Raw genomic sequence first — 26,454 nt, 5'->3', positions numbered from 1 at the left:
ATGCAATACGTGGTAAAGGCAACAGCTCGGCACAAAAGCACGTCTAAGGCGTGAGCACCAAGGAGAGAAATCGGCTGATCGAACTCCCCTACCAGCGGTCCGAACTCCCTACTAGGAGCCTGAACTCACCCTTCAGCCCCAAACCACAGTAATCCGAACTGGCCTGCCTTATAGCAGTTCGGGACACACCTCACTGAACTGGCCTGCCTTATAGTAGTTCGGGACACACCTCGCCGAACTAGCCTACCCTACAGGACATACCTCCAAACTCAAAACTTCACCTCGCTCACCACTCCACATTGCCCTCAGGACACCAAAACCAAACAAATCGTACCATGCCTGACACCGAGGAAGTTCGTACCCAAGGGCGGCACACCTGACTGACTTGGGATCTGATGCTTGATGGCCACCTACCACCGCCTCCTGACACCGCCATCTCCAGTTACGGAGACGGTTCCGACAAAAAGCAGTGATGATTATGTCCCAGCAGAAGGGACGACACCCAAACTGACAGATGCAAGGGTAATCATACCCGACTTGACAAGGGCTTCGGAGCGAGTGCGTGAAGTGATTATAAAAGCCCCTACCCCCAACAACAAGGTATGTGAACTTTGCGCCATCTGGTCTATACTTTGCCTTTGGGAGAATACTAACTTGAGCTTCGGAGTTATCTCACCCGGTTCCCCCCGGAATTCCCTCATCTTTTCCGTTTTAGGTTCCCCGTCACTCTCGTCAGAGGCGAAATTGTTGACAGCTAAGACCGGCCGGATTGCGCTCCATCAGCTTTCAACCACCTGCTGTCGATTTCTTAAACTAGCCACGCATGTCGATGATAAGCTCAGGCGTTTCAAGGGTCAGCTTTAAGATCTTAAGCCAGCTTGTTTGGCAAACAAGGCTCATCAAGACCCTCTCCTTTTTTAGCTTTCCATTTTCCCAATTACCGTACGTTATGGTTATAGGTTCATGGGTCCACACTCTACACAATTGACTGCTTTTGGGTAGGGATGATAATTTCTACCTTACCCGGTGGATATCCGCTCCATCCTTTTCAATGGGGTGGATTTTTTTTATTGAAGGATAGGTTTTAGGGTAGGGACGGGTTTTAGTGTTCTACAACCTGTATGGGTATGGATATAATACGGTATTAAATTAAATCCGACCCTTTTCGACCCGCTTATTGTTGAAAAATATATAAATTTTATATAGCAAGTGTTAAATTTAATAATATTTGAAATTTTATTTGAAAGATAATTAATAGTTTATATATATTTTCTATATATCTTAATTAAATAATTACAAATTTTGTTGTTTATTTATATTATTTTACTTAAAGAATATATCCTATACGTAATGTAAGGTATGGGGAGGGATAGATATACTCAATTTTATCCCTGTACATACAAAATTGCTGTTTCCAACTCAATATGAAAGATTTATACCTTCTATATCAAGTTCTAACCAATAAACTTATCTTAGTCTTACTTGGGTTTTACCGTTTTACATTTGCAATTTTTCAGTGATCAGGATCAAGCTTTATCGTATAATAGAGACCAAATAATTGACAAGTTCTCCTATCTTTTGCTCATTTAGGTTGTGTTTGGTACTATTGCCATTTTTAATTACAATGTTTTGTATTAGTTAATACAATTTTTTGAAAAATTGTCTTATTACATCACATTATATAAATACTTCCACTAAAAAAATACATGTATTATCATTTATAGTAAAAACATCAAATTTGACGTTTCCTGAAAAAGGCATCAATAATACCCAATATTGTATTGATAACTCAAATCATTTATGATAGAAAAAAATATACTCATAAAATTTGTATTGACCAACGTAAAATGTTGCAAGTAAAAGTGACTAATACCAAACACAACCTTAATCAAGCATTAACTAATCTCCCAACATGGCAATTCACTCACTAACCAGAGAGATGTGTTTGACACAACAAAATAGAGGCTTAATAATTTATGTCATGTGGATTTCAGTGACAAAACTGGTTTTGCAATTCAGAGTTCTCATTTTTTTTTCAAAGTACTTTTGTAGGATCAAGTCAAATGCACGGGGCAAGAAAGACAAGATTCTGCATGCATTGTAAACAAAGGAGTTTACGTTTCAATTCCAACTTAGCCACAAAGTGAGAGTGTATTGTAAACAAAGGAGTTTACGTTTCAATTCCAACTTAGCCACAAAGTGAGAGTGTATAAGAAGCAATCAAGCTCTGAAAATTGACATAAAGAGGAAAAGATACAAAGGGAAAGCACGGAAAAAGGATCCTCCATTTCACCTTTTCATCCGAATTGAAGCAAATGATGAAAATTCCAATACTCCATACCTATTAATAAGGTTGTGATTGGTTTGAAAGAAAAGGCAGGGAAAAGTAGAGAAACCGGTGCAAACTTACATTGTTTGACCATATTATGCGAGAGCATTATCAGATTGGAATGTGCTACTTAAACATACCCCACTTTGTATCGTTACAAGCTAAGTCCCAGTTTAGGGATGTCAATTGGACTGGATTTGAACCAATTCAATCAAGTCGAACATTGAATCTATTACAAATAGATTAGGTTCAATCCAATCTAATGAATATGTTGGACCATTTTAGATCGGTCCAATTCAATGTTTGGACCATTCAATTTGTATAAATTTGTTTTAATTTAGATTGATTTCAATCCAAATCCACCCCATTGATATCTATATTCTTATCTTAAATCAATAGACCACATATTGGCTTAATCCAAACCAATCCAGTATAAATTTATTACAAACCGACCAGGTCTAATCCAATCTAATAAATATTTTGGACTAAATTACGATTGGTCCAATCCAACGGGTCCAGTCCATTGACACCCTTACCCAAGCCGGCACCAATCCACTGGTTCAAGAAGGGGGTGGGGGGTTCCTGTTAGAGACCCTTATTTGGAAAACCAAATTAACAAGCCAACCTAAATTTTCATTGTAAGGTTTTCCTCCATGGAATGGGTGTAAAATTTTTTCCATACTGAACTCTGCCCCTACTACAATGAAGTTTTGTTTGTTTTGTTTTGATACAAATGCAAAGGAATACAAAATTTTAATTGTATAAGGTCTTGTTGTCCTGGGATTGGTTTTACATTCATCTCTACTACTATAGTGTAACTTGCCCGACAGTGGTATCAGAGCCAGGTTGGCTGAAATTAATTGTTTGTGTTGATACAAATGGAGGAATCCTTGGGTGTTATGATAAAATTGACTTCATTGAATTATGTCATTTGGAAACCCAGAATGGAGAACATTCTTTATTGCAAAGATTTGTATCTACCCATAAGAGGTGATGAAGTAAAGCCAAGTGACAAGTTAAGTGATGAATGGGAAATCATGCATAGGAAAACCGTAGGCCAAATTCGACAGTGGATCGACCACAGTATTTTTCACCATGTTGCACAAGAAACTAGGGCTGGTGTTTTATGAAAAAAAATTAGAGTCTATGTATGAAAGGAAAACATGTTTAAACAAGGCTGCCTTGATTAGAAAACTAGCATAATTGAAATATAAAGATGAGACTAATATGTTTGAACATTTGAGTGATTTTCAAACTTTGATAAATCAATTGACTACTATGAAATTGAATCTAGATGATGAAGTGCAGGCGTTGTTGTTACTTAGTTCCTTGCTTGACTGTTGGAAAACCTTGGTATGAAGATCTCTCGAAATAGACAGAATGAGAAGTTATGGTTATCTCAAGAAAAATATATTGAGAAGGTTATTGAGATATTCAACATGAACAAGGCAAAACCAATGACTACTTCACTTACAGGTCATTTCAAACTCAACACTAAACAATGTCCTACAAGTGAGAAAGACAAAGCTGAAATGAAGAAAATGCCTTATGCTTGGACAGTTAACAATTTAATGTATGCTATGGTATGCACGAGGCTAGATATTGCTCATGCTGTTGGTATAGTTAGTTGATTTTTCTTTAATCCCGACAAAAGACATTGGACAACGGTAAAATGGATATTCAGGTATCTCAGAGGTACTTCTTAGATATGCTTATGTTTCGGGAATGGTAAAGTCATGTTGGACGGGTACACTGATGCAGACATGGCTTGTGATGTAGATTCTCGAAAGTCCACTTTGGGATATTTAATGACTTTTGCAGGGGAAGCAATTTCATGGCAATCCAAACTTCAAAAGTGTGTTGCACTGTCTACTAAAGAGGTTGAATACATTGCGGCTACAGAAGCTTGTAATGAGATCCTATGGTTGAAGAAGTTCTTACAAAAATTGGGCATGAAGCAAGAAAGATATGCTCTCTATTGTAACAATCAAAGTGCTATCCATCTCTCTAAAAATTCAATTTTCCACTTAAGATCCAAACACATTGATGTAAGTTACCACTGGATTCGAGATGTGATGGATATGAAGTTGTTGAACATTGAGAAGATTCATACTAATGAGAATGGTGCAGACATGTTAACAAAGTCCTTGCCTAGAGACAAATTTGAATTCTACAAAGAAGTTGCGGGTTTGGTAAAGCCCCCCATATAAGCTGGAAGGGGAGAATTGTTGGGTGTGGGTCCAGCCCATATGGAGGGGCCCACCCCACCTTTATTTGCTCCCAAAAAGGAGTCGTAGAGTGGAAAAAATGTTTTCCACCTTTCAATTTTTTTTTTGCATGTTCGTAACCACCTGACAAAGAAAAACGAAGAAAAAAAACACAAAACCGAAAGGTTTTCTCTAGTTCTTTGGGGTTTTGTGAAGAAGAAGAAAAAGTTGGCTCATATTCCGTTCAAGATCAAGTTCGGAGGTGCCTTTCAAGCCCGTTCTTGATGACATTAAGTGTTGTAGTTAAGAATCTCACTCCAGTTCAAATTTGGTGATTTTTCTTTCTTTCTCTACTTCTCAGTTCAGATTTACAACAAATTGGTGAGATCTAAACCTCTGTTTGTGTTGTGTCCACCTTGCATTTGGTGATGTTAATGATGTTCTTGTGAGCAAATGATTATTTCATTGATGTTTGTAAGCCTCTAGTTGCAACTAGAGAAGACTTTTGTACCCATTAATTTCTAAATTAGTAGAAGACTTTTACGGACCATAGTTCCCGTGGTTTTTCCCCAATTTTGGGATTTTTCACGTAAAAATTATGGTGTGCTATTGTGTGGTGATTGTTATATGTTTTTCTGTTACTTGGCTGAATTGTTTAATTATTATTATTGTTGTTGACAAACTCATTTTGATACAAAAATTTGGGGGAAATTTTATTGTTGTGCTAAAATTAGTTTTACATTCATTTATGCTACTATAGTATAACTTGCCCAACTTAAAGGACAAAAAAGTAATTCAAATATTTTAGCTTGAAAAAAAATTCAACCGTTGAAATAAATGGAGCCCCAAAAGAATCACGGTCAAATTCAAATGTCGGTTGTGGGTGTGAAACTCCAACCAAGTGGATGATATGCTCATCTCCATCTCCATATGTCACCTCAAAACATTCATGTTCCAAATAAACAAATAAATTGAATCGTTTTACTTTAGTGAAGAATTGCACTAACGCATCGTCTATCGAACAAAAGGACCTTTATATAAAAAAAGATAAATATGTTGAAAACAAGAGTACAAATACGGAGTACTTGTTTACCAAGAATCCTATAAAAAATTTCATTATGTCGTCATGCCTTTGAGCTTCACAAGTAACAAAACCCGTGATTACTTTATTATTCTGTTGTAATTTGTATCGTTATTTGCATTTGCATTCCATCGCTAATCATCCATAAAAATAATTTTACTCAACAATCCAAACAAGAAAACAAATATTAATTAACAAATCTCTCCTTGAATGCTGCAATGTAATCCAAATAAAATATGTAAACTTTGAAACTGTCTAATTACTCTCTTCAGACCCTCAAGAAAGAATTAAAGAGGCCCCCTTTGGTTAATACATCCGTATCAGTATGTCCTCACACCAACAAATGAGATGATCCCACGTAAAAAACAGTAGACATCTAGGTAGATCCAACACCAACTTTGATGGAGATAATGGGAGTGCTTAAAAATAAGTATTTATTGGGCTGGGAATGTATCAATAAGTACTTATTGGAATCTGAAAAATAAGTTTCATGTAACTACATATAAGGTTTTTAAAATCAGATTAGACAGAGAATCGTTTTGGGTTCAATTTTTGGGTCAAACGGTCTGATCATCTGGTCTAAATGGATGATTTATTTTGACAAAAAATTAAAAATAAAAAAATGGTCAAAAATCATTCTTAAGTCAAACATTAATCAAATTAACAATTTTTAGCCAAATAATGATTTTAGAGTAAAACATATCAGACGGACCATCCGATCCAGTCTGGTTTCGAAAACCATGAATACACATATATTATGACTTCTGAGAATAAGCTGCTTATTCAATAAACTCTTATTTCCTTTCTGATCTGTCTTGGCCCGCTATATTATTTTTCAAATACCTATACTGTCCCTATTAAATGAGTGCTTTCTCAACAAACGCTCATGGAATAGAATATAATTACTTATTCAATAATCACTCCCAAACTTAGCCAATTAGCCTATATCGATCTTGTTTTGGTTATGGTCAAATTTCTCTCTCAATCTGATGTGAACCACTCCTTGACGTGGGTTCATCTAATTGGATGGATGGCTAAACACTTGTACAGGTGTATGAGCCGAAGTAGTGATCGAAAACCCAATTCTGGGGCGGTTGAATAGGTCTAGAAGTAAAACCTGTATAAGCCAAAAGCTGACTTGAGAAATAGTGGAGAGGCCTCATTTAAGGAGAAGAAGATTAAAATAATAGTTCACTATCTCGGCTGTGTAGGGCCCTATGCCCACATCTAGCTAGCCTGGGCCCTGGACTACGCCAGCAGGCAGCAGCCAGTGGCTCATCTCTCGACTATGCGCTTTACCTTCTTATCTCAAGACAAACAATTTGTCTCCTTCTGTATCGTGATCGGATATGCCGAGGGAAAAGCACCGAGATCAAACAGATATTTGTTAATTGGGGCTTTATCTGGATAATGACCACGATAGCACAAAAAAGAGCTCCATATTCTACTCTTTTGACCTATTTGAGCTTTCAGAGGCTTTTCAAATGAATAGAGAGCGACTTCTCGATGAAAAGCTGTTATTATAGCATTATCACATGCAACCAATTAATCAATTTGCCTTGTTGATGTGGGTGTATGTCTGGATTAAAAATAGATGAAAGTGATAAAGAGTTCTCTGAGAAACAGCAGGAGATGAATGGATTTGAGGCAGGTGGAGGGGGTGATTTAAAAGGATAGGCTGCGTGAAAAGGTCATCTCTTTTCTAATACACATCCTCTCAACGCTTTATCTACTGTGATACCTTCCAAGTGTATAGCAACAATTAATGCAAAACAGTTGGGTTGGGATTTTTTTTTTATGTAAGGATATGTTTGTTTGAGCTAGTTTCTGCTGCTTATGTATGAAATTTCGTCTTTATTATTGTGTGAGACAAAATTCAAATTGAAGGTTCTAATCCCACTTTGAATGCATGATATATATCAGGGCATATCATCATATGAGCACTGCCCAATTTTAATAATCAAAGGTTCAATCAAAACTTGATATGCCGAAAAAGTTGAATGATATATATTTATCATAAGAATGTGTGTGTGTTTTTTTTTTTCAAATTTTATCAAAGCTTCAAGAAATTTCACAGAATTTTGATTTTATAAATATTAGTTTGAGATGAACAAAATTGAAATCCCTAGAAATGAAAAGTTCTAAATGCCTTCTTTTTTAAGACTTGGTGGGTTTTATAAGGTGAGGGCAATGAAAATAGAAATATAAATTAAATTAGTTTATGTGAGAATAATGTAATTAATTATTGAAAATTTTCGATTAGTACCGTGTATTTTGAGCCTAGTGCTGCTTTGGTCTCCGAACTTTAAAACACAACAATTCAGTACCCAAACTTTCAAAACGTACCAATCTAATATCTTTTGTTAACCAGTCTGTCAACCAACTGTTTAGTGGCATTTGAAAAAATACAAATGCCCTTCGAGTGTCATCTAATATGTTTTTTTTTTATCAATCATTCAAATGTTGATAAAAAATGAATAGTCCACAAACCCCTTACCTCTTCTATTCAAACATGAGCCCAATTTTTTTATCAACGCTTGGATGATGATAAAGAGAATTAGATGGTACTCGAAAGACATTTGTGTCTTTTCAAATGCCACTTAACGGCTTGTTAACAAACTGGTTAACAACAGATACTGGATTGACACATCTTGTATATATTTGGCACCGGTGCTGGTGATGTATGGGTAGAAAGTACTATTCTGAGAAAATAGTGTTTTTTCTGTTTGTTTGTTTGAAATCATTGATGTCAGGTAGGACATTTCCCGGAGCAACAACACTTTTTTGGTTTGGTACCAATGCTCCAGGAAACGTTTTCAGCACTAGTACCCATTATCTAGTGCCACATAACTGCCACCTCACATACCTATTGGCAGGAAATGCCAAATTTGGCGTTGCTCCAAGCCATGCCTTCCCGATTTTCAAGGCATAGCATGAAGCACCATTTTTTGTAGAAAAATGGTTCTAAACAAATATGTGTTTCTTAGAGCACTGTTTTTTCCGTCATGGTGCTGATATGGTGCCATTTTCGAGAGCAATGGTAACGATGCCAAACAAACAATTTGAAAGTTTAGATACCAAATTATCACGTTTTATAGTTCAATAACCAAAACAGCACTAGGCCTAAAATACATGATTCTAATCACGAACTTTTCCTTAATAAATATATAAACAATTAACATAAGGTGTATTGAAATATTGTTGCATTATTCAATGCTGAAATTTTTTTTGCAATTAAAAACTTATTGACATACTGGATCTACATTTTTTTCTTTGCTTGGGAGACAAAGGGACGTTCATTGCCCCAAAGTTTAGTCATAACCAAATGATCTATTAATTAGTTTATTAAAAAAGAGAGATTCGTTATCTCTAGAGTTTAGAGATTGAAGTTTACTTAAACCTATTAATTCCCACCTTCAAAGTCTCAAGGTACTTATCAAATGTGTTTTTTTTTCGTATCAATTATTGATACAAAAGCTACTATTATTTATCTTCCACATTTTTTTTAAATTACAAAGAAGGTTAAAAGTATGAATACATATATGTATCGGTTTTTGTATCCATCGATACATTAAATACAAGGAGTTAGGACATGTGGCCATTTTTGAAGGATAATACTCTTTCAAAGATGTTCTGTCACAATCATGGAAACTTAAAAATAAACTAATGAGAAGAGAGAATCGCCCTTTGAAACGTGCAATGTGCAAATTTTGTGTATCACACATACCAATACTACGAACCTTCATCACACAAGCTACTATAAAGTTAGTGGGAGTGTTGCATGGCAACATTTCCAATTAGCTAGAGCCTAGGGAAATGTCAAGTGGATCTCCCTAAATTTATTTGTTTCTCCTATATCCCATTTTATCCAGTTGATTTTCCATTTTCCCCTTTGAAGAAACCTTTTCACTATTTTGAATTCATCCATCAATTTCATGTTCTACCTACTACAATCTAGCCATATAGACCTGGAATTTGCACATGGCTTGGTGGAATATTTGTGTAGATTGTACTCTAAGGTCATGTTTGGTTGGATAGAAAATAAGAAAAATAAAAAGTTGAGGGAAAATTCTTGAACAATTTTGATAAAGCAGTGTCCTTATGAATGAATTTGTTGCCATTATCAATATTCTCCATATTGGGCTCTAAGTAAAAGTGTTATTAGATTGACATCGTTAAGTAAAATATGGAATTGATGAGTGAATGCAGTTGTCCTTATGAATGAATTTAAGGCCATGTTTGACACATTTTTCTGCGTGGGTTATTAGTTATTTAAAAGTTCGGCATCCTCTGTTTTCATCTTTTCCTGTTTGGTTGAGAGTATATATAACCGCTGAAAGACTGTTCCAAAAACCCTATTTCGGTGTGTGGAAAGATACGTCGCCAACCAAATGGTCTATAGGCTACCAAGTACCAAGATTTTTATGTGAAAACCCACAATGTTTTTTGGCTGCCAAGTCTTTCAAAAGATCATTCAAAAAAAGACTTATCAAACGGCACAGATTTGTCTTTTGGAATTCAATTTTGTAGAAATTTTATGTAAGTTTTGAAATATATTGGTTTGAGTTAACTAAACCAATCAATTTTATAAAATTCCAGAACATTTTAACGTTGCTTCTTCTACGTAGCCAAAATTGCAAAATGTTGGTTTAATTTAATTACTCTCTTCCTATACCTGAAAAACAACCAAGACTTAAGCTGTTTAAAACCTTGATCCCTGTCCCCTTTTGGTTTTTCCATTTCAGTATGTAAATTGTAGCAATAACCAAGGACAAGGACAAGATACTGTAGGTGTCTGCATGGATGAGCTAGAAATCAATTAGTCTTGATCATATATGTAAGTTGAAATAGAAGTTTAGAGTGACAAAGATGAATGAAGTTTGGGTATTTGGTGGGGTAGTTGTTAGATGCTACTTGACCATTGAATACGCGTATGGATGACTGAAACATGTCCTCTCAAAGACTCAGAAGCTCTTCTTCAACAGATGGCTTGTCTTGATCTGGGAGACCACTGACCAGAGTAGCATTATTTCATCATGCCCTTAAGACATTGACCTTAATGACAGTGCAAGAGCTGAACGTCAATGGAAGAACTTGTGGGCCTGCAATGAACTTAAATCCAGAACCAAGGAACATCGGTCGCATCCTTTGTGTCCAGACCATCACACAGACCCACACTACTACCTGTTGGAGAGTCAGAAAAATTGGCTGGTGTTGGTTATTTAGTGGTTACAACTTAAGAACTGGACTCACCTAACCTAGAAGGTGATTGAATATTTGCGGGATATGGCCATAGGTCATCACCACGTCATGATGCCTTGAGCTTAGTTATTTGGTTGGGGCACTAGTTGGGGCTGTTAATGGATGGGTAGGGATCTATTACCAACTTAATTATACTCTCAATATTATTCCAACCAACGTTTTAAAAAATGACCTGGAAACAGAATCGTTGTGGCCACCGATTTTTGGGTCAATGGTCTAATTGCTCGGTTTGAATGGATGGTTCGTTCTGACAATAAAATTAAAAAATAAAAAATGTCAAAAACTATTGAATGGATCGACAGTTTGATCGTGGATCAATGGTTTTTGACCAAATTCCAAATTTAGGGTAAAATAGAACTGATTGCCTGAACGACTCCCAGGCCAAATGATCCAATCGTTCGGATCAACGGCGGTTCAAAAGCATTGGTCCCAACATGCCACTCCAGTCACACATTGAACATCTCCTCTTAACTTCATGTTTTTTTTTCCTTAACCCATATTCCCAAATGGCGGAACCCTTGACCCATTTAACACTATCCATGGTTTTAGCTTTTTTTGTTATTTTTAAATGAAAATGAACCATCCATTCAAACCAAACGGTTAAACTGATAATCAAACAATTGGGTTCCGGGTCAATTTTTAAAGCATTGTCATGACTCAATGAGAAAGTGTAGTGAGCATTCATTGGTAGCAAATCTAAACTCTTAATGGATGGACAGACCCAACGGAACTGAACCAAACCCACCCAATCATACTGGCCTACTGGGTCTGGTCTGCATTTGTTTTAACTGTTATAGACTATTTAAAAGCCAATCTAGTTTTATATATAATTATGTATTTATATCTTCTACACTATAAGAGATTAGAGAGGCAGCTGGGGCAGATGGAAATGGACGTGGGATAAGGCTTAGCCGAGCAACCCACCCTACTTTTATTGTGATATGCTTTGTTAAATATATCAATTTTATAAATAATTGTATGGATGGGTTCTGGGTTGGAACTGGTTCTGCACATTTATTAATCGAATGATCCGGACTAGACCCATCGACAATAATTCGGGCTTCCATGGTTCCAAATCAATGTTTTAAAAATCGATTCGAAAGAGGAATTGTTTTAGCCATCATTTTCTGAGTCAACAGTTTAAATATTCGATCTGAATAGACAGGGTGTTTCAAATTAAAAAATGATAAAAAATCATTATTCAGATAAAATGGATCAACAAGTCAATTGCCCGGTTCGGTAAGTCACTGATCAAATCAATGGTTTTTATCAAATAATATATCAAGGGTGAAAGAAAACCAGTTGCCTAAACAATTTCCAGGCGAAAAGGTCCAACCGATTCGAAAACACTGTTCTAAAATCACCAATTGAACCAAATGATCAACAGAAGCACCGAAGCAAATAATACTGCTTAGCAATCTTAATCGAACGTAGTTAGTGGAGTTAAATCAGCTCCAACCTCACAGCACATGATATCCAACACCAACAGGGCAACAGGGGCCGGCCCCCTAAGAAAGCAGAGCAACATGGGATGTTACAAGGTGTTTTTGGCTTTATTTTGCCATGACACGACGCATGAGAATAAAGGCTTTGAGCTGGTGGCCGCAGAGCAGCGAGCAGCGAGCAGCGATCACCCACCAGTAATCGCGCGCCCCACACGGCCATCAACGTCACGTCAAGGCGGTAAAGCTGAAGGGTCGCATCGCTTGCTGCATTCGCTTGTTTTGTTTGTTCTGCCAAAAACCATCCCAACCACTCACATGCCAGCTCCATCTCCAAGTATTTTATTAACGTAGTCCTTTTGTGTCCTTTCATTTTGGTCATAAAATCACGCCTCAATTTTCCAAAGGATATTATTGCACCCGTGTTGGCCGTAGAACTGTCTTCCATCCAAACAGTCCTTAGTAGCGCTACCAACCTTCCAAGGTTCCACTTCCACGCCACCTCAGCTGGATGTATAACTAATAAGGTTCTTAATTGCAAAACAATTAAGTATGATTATGAGTATGAGGGTCAGTGGTCCGGGTCGGGTGAAAATATCAACCCGAATGGAGGCAGTTAGGAAATGGTAGACCAAATCTAGCTGAGAGTAGGGTCCACCATTCCATGTGGAGTCTCTCTATTCACTTATTCAGGTTAAGAATGAGTGATGCCAATCAAAGCCAGCCCTATTTATTAAGACATTTTAGCAATGTTTGATTAGCTTGCTAAATGTGGAGCTGAGCTGCTTCAAAATCAAAGACAACTGCGGCCAGCAGCCCACATGCCTCATGGGCCAATGAAGTTACCATTGAGCTAGTTTGCTTTGAGCTAGCTGAAGTGGATTATCAATGAATCACGGATTTCTTCATGGATCAGTGCAGAGGATGAGTTACTTCATAACCCATTACTATGGACCACCTTATCCGATCTTTGGATTCAAGTTCACATAATTCAATGGTTTTAATAATGTAGGTGATGCTTAGTATGGTTTTTATTTATTAAATATATGTCAGTACTTGATTTATCTTCAAAACCGAGAAAAAGTGATCGATAAACATTTTTCTAGTATTTATTGATAGTTAGGCATCACATAAGCAGAACATTAAATAAATACCTTTGTGTTGGGGGAAACGTTAAAATGAAACTTTCCCCAACGATTGATTTGCACGTAAACTGATACAAACGTTTATTAGATAAATAAGCCTATCAAGTAACAAGAGGCAAATGTCTGCATGGCGATGAACTAACATCATTTATCTGATAAATGGAAGCTATATTAAACATCGTCTTAGTTTAAACCATCTACAACACCTATTAAAAGAAATGATTTGTTAAGAGATTAGAAAAGTTAAGAACAAGCCAAAAAGAACTTGAGAAGAAATGGTAGGTAGTACATAATTTGATGATAGGATGACAAACAAAGTTCTTTCCTAGGTGTTTGGGTTTGAATCATGCTAAATCCATTTGCATGATGCCAAGCAACTGGTTGATAAGGTCTTTTATTGATCGTAGCGGAATCTTGGGATCTAATCCCATCTGCACCTATGTTGAGGGATGGACTACTCCCATTGTATAGTACTCCAAAAGAAATAAAAAAGTTGATATAACTAAATGAATATAATTGGGACAAAGCTTAGATGATGATAATTTACATATTTACTTAAGTTTACAGGCAAGCACCCCTTCATTCGAGATGGACATTGCATGAAATTTCTTGTCATTTAATTATTTCTTTTTCAAGTTAGATTCACTTGAACAAAGTAGACTTTGCTGTCCTTATCATAAGGCCGAGTTGTCTCCAATTTCTCACCTGCCCAACACTGCGATCTAATTTCTCGCGATATTTTGTAATTCACCACTTGTGGCAGAAAAAAAGGGAACAACACAAAAGGTGGCGTGGGTGGATAAAAAAACCTCTCTCTCTGCTTAGGTTGTGTTTGGATAAATTTCAGGTTTTGATTTTAAATTATAAACTTTTTAAAAGCAAGTCTTACCAAACTTCTTAGGTTGTATTTGGTACTATTGTTGTTTTTGTTTAAAGCTTTTTGGGTTGATCAAATATAAATGGGCATAAAATTCGGAGCTATTTTATTCAAGGTTCAAAGTATTGACATAGATCGATACATCGGTAGGGCACCTGTATTAGTACTTTTTTTAGGTTTTATTTATTTTTTCGAAACTGATTCAAAGGGATCGATTTAAGGCGTGGCTACCCTTTGAACCAATGTCTGACCCAATACAACCCCCGGAGGGGCATATTAGGAAGCCATCGGTATAATATGTATCACTCGATACGGGCTGATATGTATCGATACTTTGAACCTTGATGTTATTTATGGTTGAAATAGGCATACCTTTGAAATACATGTGTGAGAGGCTGTTTTTGAAATGTCAAATTGGTGTTACGTTTTGCTCTATGGGGTATAATCTAATCATTTTAGTTGAAATAACTCTTACATGTGATGTGACAATATATTTTTCACTAATTTGTATGGCATTAACAGTTTTCTTACCGTAGCTTTTTTCGGCTGTGCCGTAGAAATATCTCTATACTTGTATGTTTTTTTTTCTTGAAAAGATATTCCCAATGCAAGGCTAAAAAAAACTGTACAAACAGTATAAACACCAAAATCGATTTTAATTTGTATTGATTAATCCAAAAATATAAACAACAATGATACCAAACACAACCTAAAATGCCTTTTCTATCATTTTTATTTACTACAGCCCAATGCTCAAAGCAAAATTTACTACAGCCCAATGCTCAAAGCAAAATTTTATGTGAAAAAAAACTTTTTCACATAAAATGCATTTGAAATTAAATATAATTAATAGCATGTTCAGTTGCTCATGCAACTTTAGCCTCACCATAATCAGTAGGCCCAGGTCCAGATCATTGAATTGGCATAATAGCTTCAAAGGCCCAATAACAGTTTTATTTACAATACTCAAATAGTATTTGCCTGCTCATAATCGTGTTGTATTCGGCTTAGAAACAAGTCTTCTGGAGAGAGAGAGAGAGAGAGAGCTCCTGGTTTTGTCAGTTTTTGTCGTGGGGTGGAGATGGTCCGAATCCATCTGAAGAGTTGCCTCAATGTATATGAGTTGGAACACCTTGTCATTTGATGGACTCGCCAGGACTACTCGTGCATCTCCCTCTCCCTCTCTCTCTCTCTCCTTCTCCCCTTCGGTCGTTCTATCTCCACATTTGTGTTTTGATTCATCTTTTCTCTTTCTTCTATCCCCTCCTCTGTGTTAAAACGGAAAGAGAAAAGGATATAGAGAGAAAGCAATCATAACAAGGACTAATAAGAAATAGAGAATGAATGGTCTTTCATCTACTGAACCAGATTATTCTGAGTTTGTTGAAGTTGATCCAACTGGAAGATATGGGAGGGTAATTCATTCTACCGACTTCTGATTCTCTGTTTCTATTATGGCTCAGAATTTTTTTTTCTTTGAATCAGCTTGTTGAAGTCTGATTGTGATTTTCATTTTTGTTCCAGTACGACGAAATCCTTGGTAAGGGAGCTTCCAAGACAGTGTATGTGTCTCTATCCCCATATTTTTCTGCTTCACCTATTTTTGCTTGCTATCTGCAAATTAGAACTTTTCTGTAATTTCCAATTTTTGAAATGGGTAGTTGATAATTGCTCCCTTGATTCTGTTTTTGGATGCAGTTACAGAGCCTTTGATGAGTATGAAGGAATTGAAGTTGCATGGAACCAGGTCAAGCTCTATGATTTCCTCCAGAGCCCTGAAGATCTTGAGAGGCTTTACTGTGAAATCCATTTACTTAAAACCTTGAAGCACAAGAACATCATGAAGTTCTACACTTCTTGGGTTGACACTGCAAAGAGGAACATAAACTTTGTGACTGAGTTATTTACTTCTGGGACTCTTAGACAGTAAGTTATTAATTTTTTTTTCTGGTGTTGTTTCTTCTTTTTGAATTGATTTGTGCGCCGGTCTTCAAAATTTGGAGTGCCCTTTTTATCTCATTTTTTTCCTTATCTCTTTTGGTAGGTATAGGCAAAAGCACAGGAGGGTTAACATTAGAGCAATTAAGCATTGGTGTAGACAGATCTTGAGAGGTCTACTCTATCTCCACAGCCATGATCCTCCTGTGATCCACAGAGATCTCAAGTGCGACAACATCTTTATCAATGGGAACCAAGGGGAGATCAAGATCGGCGACCTCGGCCTCGCCGCCATTCTCCGCAAATCCCACGCCGCTCACTGTGTTGGTACGTTTAGCTGTTTCAACTTTCAAGCTCCCTGAAATTTTATCATAAATAATCTATAACAGAAGAAAAATAATTGAGATCTTGAAAGCTGAATGAGTTTTGCATGAACGCAATAACTGTTTCTGATTCCCAATGCCCCCCCCCCCCCCCCTTTTTTTTTTCTATAACTTATTGGCGGAGCTTAATTGATTAAGCGAGAATGGTTCAGTCGGAAGTTTCATTCATATATTTTTCCTGGGTTTTCTGTCTATGTATCTACTCAGGCACACCGGAGTTCATGGCTCCAGAGGTGTATGAAGAGGAATACAATGAACTAGTTGACATATATTCTTTTGGGATGTGCATCCTGGAGATGGTCACATTTGAATACCCATATAGTGAATGCACTAATCCGGCTCAGATCTACAAGAAAGTTATCTCTGTAAGAACCCTTCAACTTTGCCTGCTTATGATTCTCGTCTCTGGTCTTCCTCCATTTACATGTTACTCTGTTTTCTATAGGGGAAGAAACCGGATGCCCTGTATAAAGTGAAGGATCCTGAAGTTAGACAATTCGTAGAGAAATGCTTGGCCACAGTGTCTCGGAGGCTCCCGGCGAGGGAACTTTTAAAGGACCCTTTTCTCCAAATTGACGATTGCGGATCTTATGTAAGACCAATAGAATGCTCGAGAGAGATTGATGATGTGGGTCCTCTTCTAAGGCAGCCTCTCTTTCAACTCCATCACAGCAACAACTCATGGATCAATGGGTACTCCCATGAACCCAATTATGAAACTGAGAATGGATGGGTGTACCACCCTGACGAGATTGAACATAGTGGGATTGAACTTTTCACTTACCAAGAGGATGAGCATTATACAGACGTTGACATCACAATCAAGGGCAAAAGCAAAGAGGATGGTAGCATCTTTTTAAGGCTCAGGATTGCTGATAAAGAAGGTAAGAAATCCAAGTGTTTAATTTTGTTTCATTAAATTCCCATGCCATAACTATCATATCTGTTTCTTCTGTTACTACTTGTTCTTCTTTTGTTATTGAAATGTCATTTGGTATAAAACTAAATTCAATTCTTCAAACATCTCTGTAGGGCGTATCCGCAACATCTACTTCCCTTTTCACATAGAGACAGATACAGCATTGAGTGTTGCAACAGAAATGGTTGCCGAGCTGGATATTACTGACCAAGATGTGACTAAGATAGCAGATATGATTGATGGGGAGATTGCATCCTTGGTGCCAGAGTGGAGGCCGGGGCCAGGCATAGAGGAAACACCTCATTTTACAAGTGCAAACTTTTGTCAGAATTGTGCCTCCAATGTTTCTTCCACTGGCTCTCTTCTGGATTATCTTTCCTTGAACAATCTGGGTGTCAATTTGCAAGTACGTCAATGTTCTCAACATGGGTGTGCTGCTATGCATGGTCGGTTTGAAGAAATCACATACCAAGTGGAGGGCTCAGAGCACTGCATTACAGAAGGTGCACCAATGGTATCAAGCCCATCAGATGGCCTACAGTATACAGATATTTGGGCTCATCATGAACACACTGAATTAAGTTCACATGGATCTGGAGGAACCCACTTTGATGAGCACAACCATTTGGATCATGCTAACAATGAGAGAAAAATAGATATGGAGAACCAAGATGCGTTTAATGGAAGAAACTCCAAGCACCGGTCTCTTTCAATAATTCCTCCAGCTTGTGCCTTAACAGATGACTATGAGAATGAGATTAGGCAAGAATTGAGATGGCTCAAAGCAAAGCATCAAATGGAACTGAGGGAACTTAGAGATCATCAGTTAGGTCTTAAGCCCAAAGTTTCAGGTTCTTCAACAGATCCTGACAGCAGGCAACACAGAAATGATAATGGAGTTACATGTAATCCAGTTTCAAGTCCTCTGCAAAGAGATAATGATGAACTTCTCTTGAAATCTTTTGCCTCCGAGAAGCATTTTATTTCTTATTTCCCCACTCATATTCAGAAGAGCTGCCCAAATTCGGAAGTCCCAAGGGCCCGAAATTGTGAGGCGAAAAATGACTCCAGTCCAGATCAAATGGCGACTGCCAAAAGTTTTTACACTGGATCACAGCTTCCATACTCTCTTCACCGGACAACATCCCTTCCAGTTGATGCTGTTGACGTTTAATTCTGTAAGGCCCTCTTTGATTCTTTCACCAAGGTTACACCTGCACACAAGCTGTATATTTTGCTTGATAATTTGGTACTAGTCTTAAGCTCCACCTCTCTCTCCATTGTTTGGGAAAAACCAAAATGGAGGTGATGGGACTTTGTGATTATGAGAAAATATGTAAATTTTACAGCTTCTAGGTTCTCCAAGTTTGATCACTTGGATGATATTTGAGTCCATGTACATTATCCATTTAAAGCATGATAACAAGATTCTTTTTTCTTCTTTGCCCTTCAGAACTTCATTCAAAAAGATAAAACACATGCACACACAGAATGAGGTTACACCATTAAATCTATTATATATCTGGTACATCCTTTAGGCCTTTGCCCAACATCTACATTCTAGCTACATTATATACCAGGGGCAGGTCAGCGTAAAATATGCTTTTAGACGACCCCAGACTAACAGAAGGTCCATCAGCCAGACTCTAAAGTCAGGCCACACAAGCATGCGTGAGACAGCACCTCCATTGGAAGATCCAGGTTGATCGTACATGTGCACCCGTTTATTATGATGGTTGGGCATGCATCGCAACTCATCCTTTAGTTATTGCCAAATAAGGGTGTCAATGGACCGGTTTTGGATTGGACCCCGTCCAGTCCAAAATCAATTTGTACAGATTGAATGGACCAACAAGACATATTGGATTGGACCAATCCAGTCCAAAATATTGATTAGATTGGATTGGATCTGGTCCATCCCTAACAAATTTATATTGGATTGGGTTGAATTAAGCCAATATCTGATCCATTGACTGAGTTTGGGTTGAAACCAATCTAAATCAAAATGAATTTGAACAGATTGGACGGTCCAAATATCGAATTAGGCTGGTCTAAATTGGTCGAAAACATTCATTGGATTGAATTGGACCTGATCCATTTATAATGGGCTCACATTGGACTGGATCGGATTGGACCAAATCCAGTCCAATTGACACCCCTATTGCCAAATACCGATTGTTTATAGATGAAGCAATAAACTAATTAGGTGAAAGGTCATGTAGAAATTTCCATGAATATGAGAATTGAGAATGACACCTCTGATTGAATGTGACTGTGTAGGCAACTTTTGAATTGAGTGATTGGGGATAAGTTCAGTCCAAATTTTAATAGTAGATTGCCTTTGTTTTAGTTTAGTTAACGAGCATTGATGTAGTAGGACGGAATTGAATGGTTAATTGGTTAGGTTGGTGAGATAAGGAGAGATAAAGGTGGATTGGATGCTCTCTTTTGCATGATTGTTAAGCTTTCATGCTTTTTGAAATTTCTCACATTCATAATGTGATCATGATGATGATGTAACTTGCTTTCTTTCTTATCATTTTTATTCACCTTTTTCATCGTTTGGTGGGTTGTGCGTGTGCAAAATGGAAGCGTTGTGTCCTCAAAATAAAAATAAAAATAAAAGGTGGGGTTTTTTTTGGATCACTTGTGGGTCAAAATTCCTTATAGACATATAAATTTAGAAAAGAAAGGAGCTACTTTTAAGAGTTAAGACCCACCCTTCCCATGTTGAATTCAACAACGAAAAAGCAAAGAAAAGTATGTTACCGTACAAATGGCAATCCATGATCACTTGAAATCTCTGTTGAAAATTTTGCTTGTGCCTGTCACCTCTTACACCCGGTTCCTTTCCTTTCCAACCATCCTGTGCATGTCCTTCTGATTAGGCTTTGGCCCGTGATTGTATATCCTTCATATTGATTCTGTAGATCTTGGTGGGGTACCCAAACCGTCCCCCACTGGTTGCAATCATAGCTCGATAGCTGATGGGTCGACTTCTCTGGCCTGGAGGTATGACCCCATGAAGCTTTAAGGTTTTGATAATATCAGGAAGAGGAGGTTCACAGTTCTTGCGGGTAGCTCGTCCCGTATCCCCTTACCATCTTCAAATGTTTTTCCTTCTAATTTCTGGTAGTCTTGATCGTCCAAAGCATCCATAGTTCCATACAATGATGGCCTTTGTTTGCTAGAGATCATCTGCTTGATTTCCTTCTCTATCAACTTTAGCTAAACAATAAAATCAAAACAATTTGCTTCTGGCCTTCTCCCATTAAACTAATTTGGAAAAAATAAGTATGGAAGTTGTTAGTGGCATCAATATGGCAGTAGATATCTATTGAAACTAGAACAGCAGCAAATCTGTGATGATCAAATTTAAGGTGCAAAACAAAAAGATAGAGAACGCTTATTGGAAAATAAATGAGGCATGACAGAAGACCACTATCCTTAAAACCATTTTTGTCTCTCTTAGGAACGTGTCCTTTGGTGCAATACCTATCAACCAATGGAGTTGCATTTAGGGGTGATCACATGCCGAGTTTTTCACAGGCTATTCAAGCTTGGCACATGAAAAACTTTATTTGGTTCGATCTAAACCAAGCTTCAAGCTGAGTTCAATAACCTCACAAGCTCAAAACGGGATCAGATAGAGAACCGTTTTGGGGTCTGATTCCTAGGTTGAACAGTCCGACCATCTGGTCTGAGCGGATGGCTTAACAAAAAAAAATGAAAAAATTTAAAAGAAAAAACAAAAACAAACCGCCAAAAACCATTGTCTGGGTCAACAGTTCAACCATCTGGGTTAGTGGTTCACTGACTAAATCAATTATTTTTGGCCAAAAAGTAGTTTTGGGATAAAACGGAACCAATTAAATGACTGATTCCCGATTTTTCTGGTCCAGTCCAGTTTTGAAAACCATGGCAAAAACAATACAAGCCACACAACTTATAACATTTTTAATTTGAATCATACACATAAAACACCAACAAATTGTAATCATCATGTTTCGATCTTGGTTGACTGTGACCCAGATGCCTTTCTAGGTTTAGCAACAGCCCAGATTTCACAATATTGGACCCAACACAGCCCAACCCACCCATTACCAACCCTAATGTACAAGGTAGTCTTGTGACCACCTTGTATTGGAATTTTTTTCGTGATTTATATGAGGCCTTCAAAGTCATAAACTTTTAGTTAAAAAATAAAAACAAAAAGCCTGTAGATAAGGCTTATTTTGGCTGCCAGCCAAGGTGTGGGTCATCTTTATTTGGGCTCTCTCCTCTAACTTGATTGTCATTTATAAGATTATTGGGTCGTTTAGCTCTTAAGGATCCGGAACTAGAGGTTCAGACAAGGAAGGACAGATGCTATAAGGTTCATAGCTTGCCATAAATTCTTTATTGAGCATCAAGATCCATCATTAAATGAACCCGGGAATCTATATTAACTTTAGCAAAGGAATCAAACTATGCTTAGCATCTATCAAGTAGTATGTCAAATTACCAAAATGGCAGACAAAAGCTTCAGCAAATCTTGTAAATCCTTTGAAAACTATAACTTTTTCATTTTCTTTTATTTGGCAAAAGAAGATTCATTAGAAGGAGATTGAATTACATCTCCATGCTGTGTTTGAGCCAAAAAGTATTCTCATACCCATCTGAGTGGAGAAACGGTGAATTGCAAGTATCCTTCTTGTCTAGTTTTACCTGCTACCTTATGAGCTATCACATTATTACATTATCTTTTTATACAAGACAAATCACAACTACCAAAAAGACTCATTAAGTATTCTAGCTCTTGGATGAAGGCTTGTTCCATCCATCTACTCTTCATGGTTGAAGAAGATTAACTGAATAAGTATTCAAGCTCCTCTCAAAGCCTACTTTAATGAGTTAACATTGGCCCAGTCCTCTGGCTCTGCTTGCTCCGGACCTCGAACTGAACTGCTTCACTATTACTGCAATAAAACCATAATTAAGAGACAAGATGATAAAGCCTACTGCAGAACGCCGATTCGATATGAAAAAGCCATCTACAAAGATTAATTTCACCATCTCTTTTTATTCTACAGACATATTAGTACCAGAATGAACAAGAAAGGCAGATGGTGGTTGTTCACCAAGGATAAAGGAATTTATGAATCATTTAATGCTTTTCTTTGTGCAAGCACAAGTGTACGGGTCCTCTCCAGAAGTGTGGTGGCCCTTAATATCTTCCAACCCCCAAAAAAGAAGTTTGGATGTTTGGAAAATACAGCCCAAGGCTGTTTGAAAGCTTCCTGTGCATGGCACAGCGCGACACGTTACCACAGGAGACAATATTCTTTTAGCCACAAAACAAGCGGGGGACTGAGTGAGGTAACGTGTCATGCACAGAATCCTCCCAAACAGCCAAGCTCTCCCCCTCCATCCCAGCACTCAACTGGTTAATGATTTTGTTCATTTTTTGTGTATTTCTTCTCGTTCTTTTCTTTTGTAAGACTAGTAAATATGTGTGCATTTTCACGTGACAGTATCTTCAAGATAAATTTATTTATAATTCATGACAGTTTTTAAACAGTTATAAGTGGACAGTTTTTGAATAGTTATAAGTAGTCAGTTTCTTAACTATTATAGGTGGACAATTTTTTGAGTGAATAAAAGACATATATGCCCTTTTTATTCCCGTTATATGTTGCTTAGATAAGAGATAAAAATGTCTAATGAAAAATCCAGAAAATGGGGTTATTCGTTCTTTTATTAGTAATATAGATTTAACGTGTGTTTTTGTTTACTGGGCGTTTTGTAATAGGCATTTATCAAAACGCCACCATGTCATCATTAAATTAGCTATTTTTCCATCATAGTTATTCATATATATTGATATTTAAAAAAATGGGTTTTGATTTATGTACACATCAACCGTTAGGGGAAGTTTCATTTTAACGCTTCTCACGACAGTTGAGCATTTATTCACTATTCCGCTGATGTGGCGTCTAGTTGTTCATAAACGATTTATCAAATACTTTTCTCGGTTTTGAAGATAAATCAAACACAAATATTTATTTAATAAAGGGAAACTATACCAAATACATACTTAAATTAATTAACCACCCTTTTCTTGAAGCAATATTTTTTACTTTCAAATGTGACCGTTTATGTGTGCAATATTTTTCCTTTGTTTTTCTGGAAATTTTTGCAATATTTTTTATTTTTAAAAGTAACCGAAATTTCTTGTGCTTCTAAAAAATAGGCATACGCATTCTCCCTGTAAGAAAATCTCCTTTAAATTACGGATTGAAATGTGTAATAACATGAAAACACTCCCAGGCTCCCATTAAATGACAAAATATATATTTTTTTTAATTTGAGTTACCAAAACAGCTATGAGTAATAGATTCTACAACTACAATTATCACATCCAAGATATCCATTGCGGCCTCTTCTCAAACAAAATCGACCGTTTTCTTATAAAAAGTTGATCTCCAACCCTATCCCTATTATGGCGTTTTTCTATCAAAATCGATCTCCACTCCTCGGCCTTCCTTATGTGGTTAGAACGCTCTCCCTAGTCCCTGGCAGTTGTCAGTGGTACTTCTGGAGAATCTGGATCCAGGCAAGAGAAGGGCCTGGTCTTAAAAATATAGATTTGTAACCTCTCGGATTAATGAGGTTTTCTAAGATATCCTGAGGCATTCTGTCAACCAGGGAAGGAGGCTTGTGGCTAGTTCTAACTTGGGGGATGTTCAGAGTTCGGACCTATTTCTAAAAAATAAGAGTTGGATGTTTTCTCTAGTAGGGAATGTGATGGGTTTTCACTTTACACTGCTCATTTCTCTTTGGGGTGCTCACAGATCGGTTAACTGAACGGTGGGCCTCTTTCAAATTTAACCAGCCCACCGTAAACCAAAACCCATTGGTTAACCATTGATCAATTCAGTTTTGGCTGATTGAATTTTTCACTTTATATTATATAAATATATAATATAAGCACTAAATATATATATAACATATTATATTATATTTATATATAACGTGTATAGATAATGATAAAATATCTACAAATTTTTAGATCATACATACATAGTCAGTTCAATTAACTACCGATTTTTCATATTGATTTACCAATATAAATCGGTACCTTCAATTTTTCAAAAATACCAAGCCGACAATTAATTCGGTTAACCAGATTTTTTTATTTAATTTAACTACTTCAGTTTGCTTTTTTATAAGCACCCCTACTAATCTCCACCGCTCCTTCCCCGCCCTGATTTTATGACATCACATACGACTGTTATTTGGCATTCTTACATAGTTGAAACTTGAAACATTCATGTCTTAAAAGATGCACGTATGAGAGGCTGTTTGTAGAGACTTCAATTCCACATAGTTAAATTTAATGGGCCTTTAACCATCTGTATTGGGTCTTGGAATAACTGATAACTCTATTTCAGCAGTTTCAATGGATGAAAGCTGCAATTGTAAATGGACCCCAACCCTGCAAAGACGATATCCAACGAAACCAGAGGACATCAGCTCAATCAAGCCTTGTAATGGGACTACGGGAGCTAATTCCTGCAGGTTGCCATTTGCCGGTGCTCAAACAGTTGATATTCCGCTCAGCCATTTAATTCTCACAGGTAGCATAAATGATGATGCACTAGGGACCGGTTCCTTCCAACTCATTAGGGCAAATTTTTCACATGACAAGCCAGAAGGGGCGGGTTATCCGAGGATGAAAATGAAGAAAATGAAGTAAGGGTTGCAGGTAAACACACGCATTTAATCTTACACGACTAAAAAATGTGCCCTTCTTTATAGATATTTCTTTTCTATAAATCCCAATCATATCCTAAAACCAGCTTACCTTTTATGAGTTATGAACAAGGCTAAAGCAGTTCTTCAAAGTTACAAGGGCCTCAGCCTCAAAAGTGGGTAATCTTCTAGCAGTTTCCTCTCTGACAGTGTCATTTTCGTTGAGGAGCCCGCAATACCTCAACAGCCTGCATGGGGATCAACATAGGTTTCAGAGAAGGCCTCAGAAAAGCAAAATGCTTCTCATTTAGAGTAAATTCTATTGTTACCAGAGTTTTGCTGGAGGAGATGGAACCCAGTTTCTGCACGCCTCTTTCAAATCTGCAGTGCCATTGATGAAAGGAAATTTGTATACTCCTCCAGCCGCAACCAAGATTATTATCTGAAATGAAGCATTTGCAATGTCAAAAGAAAAGTTATGATCTTAGTAACCAAAAAAAGAATGATCCCTGTCTGTTGCTTCTCATCTCTGATGCCCAGACATGCATGCAGACATGGACACATACAAGAAACGGAGATACAACTCTCCATTTCCTAAAATCCTGGACACTGATATAAGTATCCCATGTAATAATACACTTATATCATGAGTTTATGTCTAGTTTTTCGAAGCTAAATGTCATTTTTCAAGATTTGTGTCTTACCATATTTAATTAAATTTCTAACACGTGCAGATCTTATTAAGTATAATTTTTTTTCATGGGTTTCTCTAGTATAATTTGTTAAAACATACCATTTTACATATTTTCAAAGTGTTAAATGCTGTAAAGTACATCTGGAAATCCATACAGTATCCAGCATCATATCCAACAAGTATCATATCTGACAACAGCATACTAGGCGTGTAGAGGTATCCAGGCTTCCCAACCATATAGAAAGACCAGCACAATTTCTGATTAGGATCATTTGACTGCTCTGCAATATTTGGTAGTTTTTAGCAAGGATTGAAATTTCGTTACATGTCAGGCCATATCAGTAACCTACCGGTACACCACTTTAGGCTTGGTTTTGGGGGGTTGATCTGTTTTAGGGGGTAGACAGGCCTTGTACCAACCCCCTGAACAGGTTTGAAAAAAA

General features: G+C 37.1%; 1 protein-coding gene and 2 long non-coding RNA genes across 3 annotated transcripts; 2 read left to right on the top strand and 1 right to left on the bottom strand.

The window, feature by feature from the left end:
• The first annotated feature begins 15,264 nt into the window (after positions 1-15,264).
• Positions 15,265-19,035, top strand: LOC148879234 (putative serine/threonine-protein kinase WNK9). Its single transcript, XM_088960711.1, has 7 exons — positions 15,265-15,758; positions 15,868-15,905; positions 16,042-16,269; positions 16,388-16,608; positions 16,872-17,029; positions 17,110-17,548; positions 17,697-19,035. Exons 1-7 carry the CDS (start codon positions 15,684-15,686, stop codon positions 18,755-18,757), a joined length of 2,220 nt encoding a protein of 739 aa, XP_088816837.1. The 5' UTR covers positions 15,265-15,683; the 3' UTR covers positions 18,758-19,035.
• A 5,845-nt stretch (positions 19,036-24,880) lies between these two features.
• Positions 24,881-25,786, bottom strand: LOC148879233 (uncharacterized). The gene is made up of 2 exons (XR_016105520.1): positions 25,647-25,786; positions 24,881-25,565 (listed from the first exon to the last, which is right to left on the bottom strand). It is a non-coding gene; the product is annotated as an uncharacterized LOC148879233 (long non-coding RNA).
• Positions 25,077-25,985, top strand: LOC148879232 (uncharacterized). Its single transcript, XR_016105521.1, has 2 exons — positions 25,077-25,330; positions 25,451-25,985. It is a non-coding gene; the product is annotated as an uncharacterized LOC148879232 (long non-coding RNA).
• Positions 25,986-26,454: the final 469 nt, after the last annotated feature.

The sequence above is a fragment of the Nelumbo lutea genome, chromosome 1, assembly GCF_056320005.1.
Source record: "Nelumbo lutea isolate HS-2025 chromosome 1, American lotus-T2T, whole genome shotgun sequence".
Taxonomy (NCBI): Eukaryota; Viridiplantae; Streptophyta; class Magnoliopsida; order Proteales; family Nelumbonaceae; genus Nelumbo; species Nelumbo lutea.
The sequence above is the reverse complement of the archived record's forward strand: the minus strand, read 5'-3'. Positions and strand labels throughout refer to the sequence as shown.